General features: G+C 42.6%; 1 protein-coding gene across 1 annotated transcript in view; it reads left to right on the top strand.

Annotated features, from left to right (window-relative positions):
• The first annotated feature begins 230 nt into the window (after positions 1 to 230).
• Positions 231 to 12,044, top strand: part of LOC109403726 (sodium-dependent transporter bedraggled) — a 358,384-nt gene continuing 346,570 nt past the window's right edge. The window contains exon 1 of the mRNA XM_062856205.1: positions 231 to 1,434. Within this exon, the coding sequence (XP_062712189.1) occupies positions 363 to 1,434 (1,072 nt within the window). The 5' untranslated portion in view covers positions 231 to 362. The remainder of the gene's footprint in view (positions 1,435 to 12,044) is intronic.

Raw genomic sequence — 12,044 nt, 5'->3', positions numbered from 1 at the left:
GTGCATATTATGTAGCGCCACCTATATGTGGAGTTCAAATCCTGCGATAAATTAGATATAACATGCGCATTCTCACTAGCGCCACCTATGTGTGAAGCCTCAAATAGATCGGTTGATCATTTGTATGTATTTATCTAAAAATATTTATTTGATTTCTTTAAGCATAACCAGATATTCCTCACATTAACACCTTATTTCATTCTATACCTTTCAACCTCATTTCCAGAACACGGCTACCGATGAGTGTAAAGATGCGACCTGCCACAATAACAGAGCTGTTATTCTCCGCCAGGTGTCAAAAGTTGCACTTCCGCTGCTAAAACCTTCGCGCTCATCAACGACGACGGCGACGACGACCACAGATGACTACCGCTAAGGCGATGGCATCCAGCTGCGAAAACATGACTTCAATCGACGGCAATGGTGGCGGCGGCCCCAGTGACCTGCGTCACTATTGCACCCTTCGCAACAATAGGGCCAATTCGAACGGGGTCGCTAATGGCCGCCAACCCGAGGACGACCGAAGGGCCGCCAGTCGAGAATCCGACGCCGCCAGGATTGGTCAGTTCTGTACGATTCGGGGTTCCAAGGGAACGACGACTATGGGCAATACGGCGGGGGTTGGAGCGGATCCAGGAGGGGCGATCTATTTCGGAGAGGGGGGCGAGGATAGCCGGAGTGAGCAGAACCGGAATCTACTGTACGAAGAAAACATGTGCACGTTCGAGAATTTCTGTGAAAAGAGCCTGGAGGATCGTGGGGGAGAAGAAGGGGAGGCCGGTGGTGAAGGGATTGGGAACTTCTGCACGCTTCGAAAGAAGCGATCCGTTTCGCAGAAGGCGGTGGATCAAGTGAATGGTGGTACCAGTTATGGGCCCAGCTGTGACGGGGAGTCCAGTGATGTGCGTGAAACGTCCCTGGTGGAAGGGGAAGTAGCAAGCTATTGTACCCTGAAGAAGAAAAAGTTAAAGTTGAATCAGAAGTTTGTGGAAAATTTCCTCGAAGATCCAAATGCCAAGCTGCACGACTATCTGTCCGAGTTGGATGCCTACTTGGACGAGATTGATGGGTTGGATTCCGAGGGTCAGTTCTCCAGTGATGACGAAGAAGAAGAAGTGCCCCGTGAAAAGGTGAAAGAAGAAATCGTGCCGGAAAATGATCACGCAGAAGCAGTGCCGCCACCCGCGATCAGTTACATCGACGTCAAAAATTTCTGCACCCTTCCCAAGAGGAAGCGAGTGCAGTTTCTGAATGCATTCCAAAGGGCGGGCCCTCTGAGGAGGACCTTTGCCGCCCCCGGTCCGAGCAGTCGCCGCAGTAGCAACAAAGAAAACAGCGGCAATTTGGACCCCATTCGGGGAGAAGTGATCGCCGAGGCGGATGAATCATCACCGGCGGGGACGGCCGATCGTGACTCAGTAGGCGCTGCAAAAGGTAAGTGATATTTCTCAATTGGGCTTGTCGTAACCCCGTGCGGTGGTCGTATAACCTTTAAGCGGGAGCCACAATGCTGCGTCGACTTCGACTTCGACTTCAGCGTTAACGGATCCGTCAATGTACTAAAACGCAGACGGATGCGTTGACGCAAACACTGCCCACAATGCTGCGTTGCGTTGTGCGTTTGTTTACATTGGTGATGGAATTTAATCGCGGATAAGGAATCTCAATCGAAATCAATATTTATTTGAATCTAATTTCAGCAGCCGGACTGCATAAATCATTGCAGGAATTTGGAATTTAATATCGGAATTCGCAGCGGCTGCTGGTGTGCTTACTAAAAACATGGATTATTTGCGGAAACTGTGAAATTTCATCCGGAAACCGATCACTATTTGTGTGGTTGTTCGTGAACTTTTCTGTGGCAATGGCAGTGATTGTAGGAAGGAACTCGTTCTGGAATTCTTCCGGCATTTCATGGGCTTTTCATAACGGGAAACCCTTCTGAGATTCCTTCAGTAGGAATTCCCTGTTTTGAATTAGGTGATTTCCCCATAAATTCCATTTGGAACTCCTCCGGAAGACGCTTCGAATAACAAGAGTTTTGAGACCGTGATCAATGTGTTGCATTTTAAATTCTTAGTTTTTTTTTTGCAGACATTCCCGGAACTCAAGGAGATCCTCTAGGTTCAGGATCAGAAGTTTTTTTTAGAATTTCTCCAATACTTCATATGTAAATTTAATTAGTAGTTCCCTCAAAAGTTTTTCCTTGAGCTCATTCAGGATTTTTTCAAAGGTTTTCCGGGAATGTATCCCGTAGTTCCTTCAATAATTAATGCGAAGGGTTCGTAAAAAATCCCCCATAGTTTTTATCGTTAAATTCTCCAGAAGTTTAATAGAGAATTACTTTAGGAAATCCTTCGGTAATTCATGCAAAAGAATCATTGTGATTTTTTCAATGAATTTGTTCGGGAATTTCTCCAACAGTTCTTTAGAAGTTTCCTGAAGCGTTTGAGAGTTTTCTTTTTCCGAGTCTGTTTCAAAAGTTTCTTCGGGAGTTCTCGAGTAGTAGCTTTAACAATTACTCCAGAATTTGCTTGTAATATCCCCCAGGAGTGTTCTATCGGAGATTTCTCCGAGAAAACCACTGCAAGAGTTCCATTGGCAATTTATCTTGGAGTTTCATTGGAAATCCTGCAAGTGTTCCACCTGAGGAGCTTTTTCGGGGACCCGTCTAGCAATTCCTAGGATATATATTAGGAGGTCCACTAGTCCACTACCGGGAATTCCACCGTTAATTCCTCCAGGAATTCTACCGAGGATCCCTCCAGGAATTCCCCCGAGAATTCCTCCAGGAATTCCCCGGGAATTCCTCAAGGATTCTTCCAGGGGTCCCTCTAGGAATATCTCCTGGGATTCTTCCAGGAATTCCTCCAGGGATTCTTCCAGGAATTCTTCCAGGAATTCCTCCAGGGATTCCTCCAGGGATTCTACCAGGAATTCCTCCAGGAATTCCTCCAGGGATTCTTCCAGAAATTCCTCCAGGGATTCTTCCAAGAATTCCTCCAGGGATTCTTCCACGAATTCCTCCAGGGATTCTTCCAGGAATTCCTCCTGGGATTCCTCCAGAGATTCTTTCAGGGATTCTTACAGGAATTCCTCCAGGGATTCTTCCAGAAATTCCTCCAGGGATTCTTCCAGGAATTCCTCCAGGGATTCTTCCAGGAATTCCTCCAGGAATTCTTCCAGGAATTCATCCAGGGATTCTTCCAGGAATTCCTCCAGGGATTCTTCCAGGAATTCCTCCAGGGATTCTTTCAGGGTTTCTTACAGGAATTCCTCCAGGGATTCTTCCAGCAATTCCTCCAAGGATTCTTAAAGGAATTTCTCCAGGGATTGTTCCAGGAATTCCTCCAGGGATTCTTCCAGGAATTCCTCCAGGGATTCTTCCAGAAATTCCTCCAGGGATTCTTCCAGGAATTCCTCCAGGGATTCTTCCAGGAATTCCTCCAGGGATTCCTCCAGAGATTCTTTCAGGGATTCTTTCAGGAATTCCTCCAGGGATTCTTATAGGAATTCCTCCAGGGATTCTTCCAGGAATTCCTCCAGGGATTCTTCCAGGAATTCCTCCAGGGATTCTACCAGGAATTCCTCCAGGGATTCTTCCAGGAATTTCTCCGGGATTTCTACAGGATATCCTCTGGAGATTCCTCTAGGATATCCTCTGGGGATTTCTTCAGGAAATATTTCACGAATTCCTGTAGGAATTCTTTTGGAAACTCTTCCAGGAATTCCATTAGGATTTTTTCCAGGACTACCTCCATTAATTCATCCAGGATTTCTTCCAGGGATTCCTCCAGTAATAACATCAGGAATTCATCCAGGAATTCCTTCACGATTTCTTCTAGGAATTCCGCCAGAATTTCTTCTAGGAATTCTTCCAGGAATTCCTCCAGAGATTCCTTCAGCAATTCTTTCTGGGAGGAGTTCTCCTAGAGAAATTCTCGAAAGTACTTCCTGAAAAATTCCTGTACAAATTTCCTGAAAGAGTTCCCAAAAATACCTGGAGGTATTCTCGAAGGACTCTAGAAAGGTTCCCCAAAATAATAATCGAAGGATCTCCTGGAAGAATTCCCGATGGAACTCCAAAAGAAATTCTCAAAGGATCACCTGAGGGAATTCGCGAAGAAACTCCTGGGGAAACTGCCGGTGGCATTCCTAAAGTAATCTCCTAAATCAATTTGGGACAAAGAATTCCTGGAAGAATCCCAAAGAATTCCTAGAAGAATCCCGGAGGAATTCTTAGAAGACTTTCCGGAGGAATTCTTAGAAGAATTTCCGGAGGAATTTCTGGAAAAAATCATGGAAGAACTCTCGGAGGAATTTCTGGTAGAATTTCAGGAAGAATTCCCAGAACAATTGGAGGAATTCCTGAAAGTATTATTGAAGGAATTCCTGGAGGAATTCCAAGAGGAATCTCCGGAGGATTTGCTGGAGGAATTTCTAGGGTAATCCTTGAAAGATTTGGAGGAATCCCCGGAGGATTTCACGGAAGACTTCCTGAAGGAATCCTCGGAGAAGTTCCTGGAAGAATTCCTAGATGAATTCCCCGAGGAATCCCCGCGGGAATTCCAGGAGCAATTTCAGGAGAAATTCGTGGAGGAAACTCTGTAGGAACTTTTTGAGGAATCGCGGGAGGAATTCCTGGAGAAATTCGTGGAAGAATTTATGAAAGTATTCCTGAAAGAATTTACGGCAGAATCGCTGCAGGAATTCCTGAAGAAATTCCCGGAGGAATTCCTGGAGGAGTTTCTGGAGAAAATCTTGTAAGAATTTCCGGAGGAATCTCTACAGAAATTCCTAGAATAATCCCCGGAGGAATTTGCCGAAAACTTTCTGAATGAATCTTTGGTGGAATCCCCGAAGGAATTCCTGCAGGACTTTCCGGAAGATATTGTGGAGAAATCCCCGGAGGGGTTTGCGAAATTATCTCCGCAGGATTTCTTAAAGAAATTTCTGGATAAATTTCTGGAAGAGTGCCTGGAGGAATTGATGGAAGAGTTACTGGAGGATATCCAGGAAGAATTCCCGAAAGAATTCCTAGAAGAATACCTGGAAGAATATCTGGAAAAATTCCTGGTACAATTCAAGGAGGAATCCTTGGCGGAATCCCCGGGGAATTCGCGGATGACTTCCTGAAGGAATCCTCTGAGAAATTCCTGGAAGAATCCCCGTAGGATTTCCTGCAGGAATCCCCCAGGGATTTCCTGGAGGAATTTCCAAAGGAATTTCAAGAGCAATCTGCAAAAGAAATCCTGGAGGGAACTTCGGAGGAATTTTTTGAGCAATCTCTGGAGGAATATCTGGAACTATTCCTTGAAAGTTTTTTGGTGGAATCTATATAGAATTTTTGGGGGAATTGGAGGAGAAATTCCTGGATGATTTCCTGGAGGAATTCCTGAAAGAATTTCTGATATAATATCGGGAAGAATTTCAACAGAAATTCCTAAAAGAATTCGCGCAGTATCCTCTGTAAAAAAAGCCTGGAAGAATTCTCGAAGGAATTTCTGAAAATATTTTCTGAAGAAATTCCCGGAGGAATTCCTGTGGGAATCCCCAGAGGTATTTGCCGAGCGCTTTCTGAAGCAATCTACGGGGGAATTTCTGGAGGAATCCTTGGAGGAATCCCCGGAGAAATCTCCGGAACAATTCATGGACAACTTGCTAAAGGAATCCCCGGAGGAATCCCTGGAGCAACTCATGGAGCACTTTCTGAATTTTCGGAGGAATGCCTGAAAGAATCCTTGAAGTAATCCCTGAATAAATCCCCGGAGGAATCCCTGGAGTAATCCCCGGATGAATTTCTGGAGGAATCCTTGAAGGAATCTCCGGAGGAATTCACGCATGACTTCCTGAAGGAATCCTCTGAGAAATTCATGGAGGAATCCCCGTACGATTTCCTGCAAGAATCCCCGGGGGATTTCATGGAGGAATTCTCAAAGAAATTTGTGGGATTTCCAGAAGAATTCCTGAAGGGAACTTCGAAGGAATTTTTTTAGTAATCTCTGGAGGAATTCCTTTAGGGATATCTAGAATTATTCCTGGAGGAATATACGACAGAATCTTTGGAGGAATTTCTTTGGGAATTTCTGGAGGATTTCCTGGAGGATATCCTTTAAGAATTCATAAAAGAATTCCATGTAGAATATCTTGCAGACTTTCTGCAGAAATACCTGGAAGGATTCCCGGAGGAATTTGTGGAAACATTCCGGGAATAATTTCTGCAGGTATTCCTTGAAGTATTACAGAAGGAATTCCTGGAGATTTTTTTGTAGGAATCCCCGGAGCAATTCCTGGAGTAATCTCCTGAGAAATTCTTGAGAACTCCCCCGGTGAATTTGCGGAAAACCTGCTTAAGGAATCCCTAAAAGAATTCTTGGTAGAATCCCCGGAGGATTTCCTGGTGGAGTATTTGCAGGAATTTTTGGAGGAATTACCGGGTAAATTCCTGGAGAAATCTTTGGAGGATTTCCTGGAAGAATCCCCAGAGAATTCCTTGAGGCATTTTCGGAGAATTTTTTGAGGAATCCCCGGAGGATTTCCTCGAGAAATCTATGAAGGAATTTGTGGGGGAATCCCCTGAGGATTTGCTGAAGGAATTTCCTTAGGAATTTCCGAAGGAACTTTTTAAGGAAAAATCGATGGACTTCCATAAGGAACATCCAAAAGAACACCGGGAGAAATTCTCAAAGGAACACCAGGAACACCGAATATTTTTTTTTTGAAAAATCCTCAATGAAACTCCTATAGGTATTTCCGGTTGATCTTCTGAAGGAACTCCCGATGGAATTCCCAAGGAAGCACCTGGAGGAATTCCCGATAGAATTCTCGATGGAACTCTTTTAGTAATGGAATCTTCAAGGAATTCTCGAAAAAACTCCTGGAAGAATTTTCGAAGGAACTTCTGAAGGGATTCTCGATGGAACTCCTGGAAGAATTCTCGGAGGATCTCCTGGAAGAATTCCAAAAGGAAATCCTGGAGGAACTTCAAAAGGAATTCCTGAAGGAGCACCTGGAGGAATTTCCGATTGAATTCTCGATAGAAACCAGAGAAACTCCTGAAGGCCCACCTGAACTCCTACCTAGTGGAATTCCCGATAGAACTCTTAGAAGAATTTCTGAGCACCTGAAAGAATTCCACCAAATGGAATTTCTGGTGGAGTTTACCTGGAGGAAATATCAATAAAATTTCTGGAGTGATTCCCGATGGAGCTCCTAGAGCCACTTTCGAAGATCCCCTAATAGAAATCCCGATGGAACTTTTTAAAGAATTCCCGAAGGAACTCCTGGAGAAATTACTAATGGAACTCCCAAAGAAATTCATGGTGGAATTCCTGAAAGACCAAATGAACGAGTACCCGAAGTAAAAGCTGAACGAATTCTGAAATGTTTTTTTTTTCAGTTCTCGATGGAAATCTTAGACTCTAGAGGAATTCTTGAAACAACTCCTGGAAAAGATCCTGTAGGAATACCCTTAAGGAATTATTGGAGAATCTCCTGCAGAAATTCTTAAAGTAGTACCTGAAGGAATCCCGAAGGAACACCTGAAAAAAAAAAAATCGCGAAAAAACTCCTGGAGAAATTCGCGAAAGCAATCCTGAAGTCATTTCTAAAGGAACTTTTTAAGGTGAAGATATGACGAAGCCACAGTTGATCGATTGGTTACCCGCCGGTGGTGACCAATCGATCAACTTTTCAGAGCAAACCGTCCAATGGTTCTTCAGATTTGTGCTTTTGAAGATTTTGGCAGTGGCTTCGTCATATATTCACCTTGGTGTTCCCGATGGAATACCTGCAAGAATTCTGGAAGAAGCTCCCAAGGGAAATCTTAGGAGAATTCCCGGAGCACCTCCTGGAGAAATTCCCGAAGAAACTTCTGGAGGAACATTCAAATAATAATATATTCACAAAAGAACATCTGGACCTGCATCTCGAAGAATTTCAGAACGAACTCCTGGACAAATTTTTGGAGAACTCCTGTGGGTATCCTCGAAGAAACATTTTAAAGAAAACACGATGGAATTCCGTAAAGAACACCAGAACAGAAGGAATTTCCGAAGGAACTGCTAGATCTCCGATGAAACTACTGAACTGGAACTACTTATGAAACCGGAATTCCGGAAACCGGAGGGAGCACATAGTGGAATTTCCGATTGAATACCTGAAAGAATTCCCGAAGAATCGTCTGTAGAAATTCCCGAAGGAATACCTGGAAGAATTTCTGAAGAAGTTCTTGGAGAAATTGTCGGTGGAGATCCAGGAGGAATCCCCAAAGGAACTTTTGGGGAAATACCCGTGGGAGCACCTGTAAGAATTCCGGAAGGAACACCTGAAAAAAAATCTCAAAAACACTCCTTCGGGAAAACCCGATGGAACACCTCAAGGAACTCCCGAAGAAACATCCGAAGGAATCCCTGGAGGAATTCCCGAAAGAACTCCCGAGCACCTATAAGGATTCCCATTGGAACACCTGGAGAAATTCCCGAACACCTGATGAAAATCCTCAAAGAACTCCTTTAGTTAACCTCAATGGAACTTCTCAATGCATTCTCGAAGGAACTCCTGAAGGAATTCCCGTAAGAAACTTTTATAGGAAAACGCGATGGACCTCCATGAAATTTCCAAAAGAACTCCGGCAGATATACTCGAAGGAACACCTTATGGAATTCTCGAGAGAATTCCGTTAAGAAACCCTAATGGAACTCCTCAAGGAATTCTCGATGAATCTCATCGAAGAGTTCCCGAAACTCTCAATGGAGCACCTGGAAGAATTTCCGATGGCATTCCTGGAGGATTTTCTGATTGAATCCTTGGCGGAATTTCCGATGGCACTTCTGGAAGAATTCCTGATGGAACTCTCAAAGGAACTCCCGAGGGAGCATTTGGAGGAATTTTTGATGGAATTCCTGGAAGCATTCCCTATGAAATACCTAGAGGAATTCCCGAATCTTTGCTGGAGGAATCTAAAAAATATCTGTTAACGGAATCCTGGAGGAGCTCCTAAAGGAACACCCAATAGAATAATCTTAAACGAAAATGCCTGGTATCAGAAACCCAAAAGGGATTTCTGCTGGAAGAATCTTTAAAAAAATACTCACAGGAGGATTCTCCGAAGGAATTCCTTTTTGAGGAAGTTTTAACAGAGTTCTTGCAAGAGAAATGCCAAAGGATTTTTTTTCTGTTGGAGATATCAACAGCAACCCCTGCTAGCGCTTGTTCTGAAAGAATTCCTCTTCATAAGAAAGTTCTGGTGGAATATCTAGGCAAAGTTCTTGTCGGAGGAATGCCAAAAAAATACGGCTGGAGAAATCAGCCGTTCAGAGGGAATTCCTGATTGAACCCCACAAGAAATCTTTGGATACATCCCAGAAGAATGGCCTTCTGGAAGATTGTCACAAAAGAACTCCTAGAAAAATATCACATATGACCATTCCTGCTGAAGGATTGTCCTCCAGGAATTTTGTGGATGGTGAATAATCGATCTGAAACCAACGCATGTATCTTTTCTGCGTTCTGGTTAAAACACTGCGGTCCACTGCCAAGAGCTTCCAAATTCCCTTTCAATTCATGTTCCCACGATATTCTAGAACGTATCCGATGCCAATAAAATTGCACAAAATGTACTGCATTGAAATTATTTAATGTAGTTTCTCCAAAAAAGAAATGTAAACATTGCTCCACCACACTGGTTTTGATGATGAACGCTGCGTTGCAGTGCGTCAACTTTGAAAATTTTCAAAGTTTAGAACGACTTCAGCGTTTTTAGTACAATGACGTACGTCACGCAACGCATCATTGTGGCTTGCTGCACTGAAACCCATTTCTCCAAACCGAGCTGTCAGTTAAAGCTGAAGTCGAAGTCGAAGTCGACGCAGCATTGTGGCTCCCGCTTTTTAGACGCGCGCGGCTACTGTATGGTGGTAACTGATGACGCTATTGATTTAGGTTTCGAATCGATTGAAGTAGGCGCGTTAGGGCATGTTTACTTTCACTAGTTGGAAGAGAATCGGCGCGTTGCTTTGTTGCACTAATGTTGATTGAATTGATGGTTTACGATCATGCGGTCTTTTCTGCCTTGTCTTTGTCTCGCTTTTGAACTACTGATTACATCTTATTCATCTGGACGTAGCGTCTCATCTAGGACAACGACTGTTCTTCAGGTTAGTGCTCAGTGATCACTAACATTGTTGTTGACTGAAAGTTTCTTCTCGAAAGCAAAATCAAACAAAATTGAGTTCCATTTCCATTCGATTCCGAAATGTTATTGACCTACTCTTTGCGTTTGATTTTTTTTTTAACTTTCGTTTTTTTTTTCAGTGTAAGACTCAGTTTCCCGAAAAACTCACAAAATATGTGTTGACCGGACCCGAATGACGTCAATTTACTCTTCAAAATGCGTGATTAATTTAAGTTTTGCCATTGATCTGCTAGGGAAAATCTACTTAAATTCCTCGTAGATGTAGGAACTAGAACTCCACGACTTGTGAGAAATCCTCCAGGAGTTATTGTGGAAATTCCGTCTGAGGTTAGTAAAGAAATTCTCGGGGATTCCTGCAGAAGTTCAGTTAGAAATTCCTCAAAGAGTTCATTCGAAAATTTCTCCTGGAGTTTTTACAGAAAATCCTTCATGTTCACCTTCAGAAATAAGAAGAAACTGCCAAAGGTAAATTTGTAGGATTTTCCGTAAGAACTCCGGGAGAAATTTACGATGGAACTCTATGAGGAATTTCTAAATGAACTCCTGCAGGAATTTCCGAGAATTCCTTTACTAACCCCAAAAGGAATTTCCACAATAACTCCTGAAGGATTTCTTACAAGCCGTGGAGTTTCAGTTAGTTTTTCACATTTTTTTCTTCAGCAACTTCGCCAGAAATTATTTCGGAACTTCATCCAGGATATTCCTCTAGGAGCAATTTTTACTGGGATTCCACTGTATTCTCAAAGTCTCTAGTTTTTTTTAGAAATTACTACTTGAATTTCTCAAAGAAGTTTGCGAAAGATTTTTTGGCTTTCAGCAGGAATTTTTCCTGCTATTTCTCCTAAATTGTTTTTTTTTCCAGTAAATCTTTGATGGATTTCTTCAGAAGTTGTTCCAGGAATTTTCGAAGAAATTACTGAATAAGTTTCCAAATGAACTCCTGGGCAAATTCTCGTATAAAGATTTGGGAATTTTGTTGAAGAATTTTCACAGCTACTTGAGATTTTATCGAAAGATCTCCTGGACATCTACAAGACTTATGTTGTCAACATATCAATTTTGGGAAATTTTAGAAAAAAATCTTGGAAAAACTTCCAAATGAATTCTTGAATGATTTTTTGAAGGAGCACTTGAAGAAAAGTAGGATGAAACTGCTGAAAAGTTTTCCGACAATTTTTCCAACAATAGTTACGAATAATCTACTAAAATTTCCTAAGGAATTCCTGCAGAAATAATGAAAGGACTCGTAGGACCTGCCGGAGGAATGTCTGGGGAATTTTCTGAATAGTTCCTAAAGAAACTTTTGGAGAAATGTCAGAAGAATCTCCTGTAGGATTATCCGATGGAACTCCCAGGTGCATTCCTAGAGGAACACTCAAAAAAGTTCTCGTTGGATAGCATTCCTCAAGGAATTTCGATGGAATTCATTGAAAACTTTCCGAAGGACCTACTGGAGGAATTCTCGATCAAAAAAAAAAAAACTGTGGATGAAGAATACTCGAATTAAATCTGAAGGAACTCTCGCTGCAGCACTTCCAGAAACACCTGAGGTATCTTCTGAAACAGTCGTTGTAAGGTTTATGAAGGCGCTTCTAAAGAATTTTCTGATTGAGAGATTTTTTTTGAGAAATTTCCAAATGAGTTCTTGCAGGAATTTCCAAAGAAGCACCTGTAGAAATTCCTTAAAAACTACCGAAGAATTTCCCGGAGGAACTTTTGGGGAAGCTTCTGAAAGTCTTTTGAAGAAATTATCAAATAAACTTCTAGAAAAATTTTCGTGGGGGAGAATTCCTTGTGTTGTCTCCGATGGGTTTCCAGGAGAAATTTTTGATTTGAATTCCTTGAGGAA

Source organism: Aedes albopictus, chromosome 3 (genome assembly GCF_035046485.1).
Source record: "Aedes albopictus strain Foshan chromosome 3, AalbF5, whole genome shotgun sequence".
Lineage (NCBI taxonomy): Eukaryota > Metazoa > Arthropoda > Insecta > Diptera > Culicidae > Aedes > Aedes albopictus.
The sequence above is the reverse complement of the archived record's forward strand: the minus strand, read 5'-3'. Positions and strand labels throughout refer to the sequence as shown.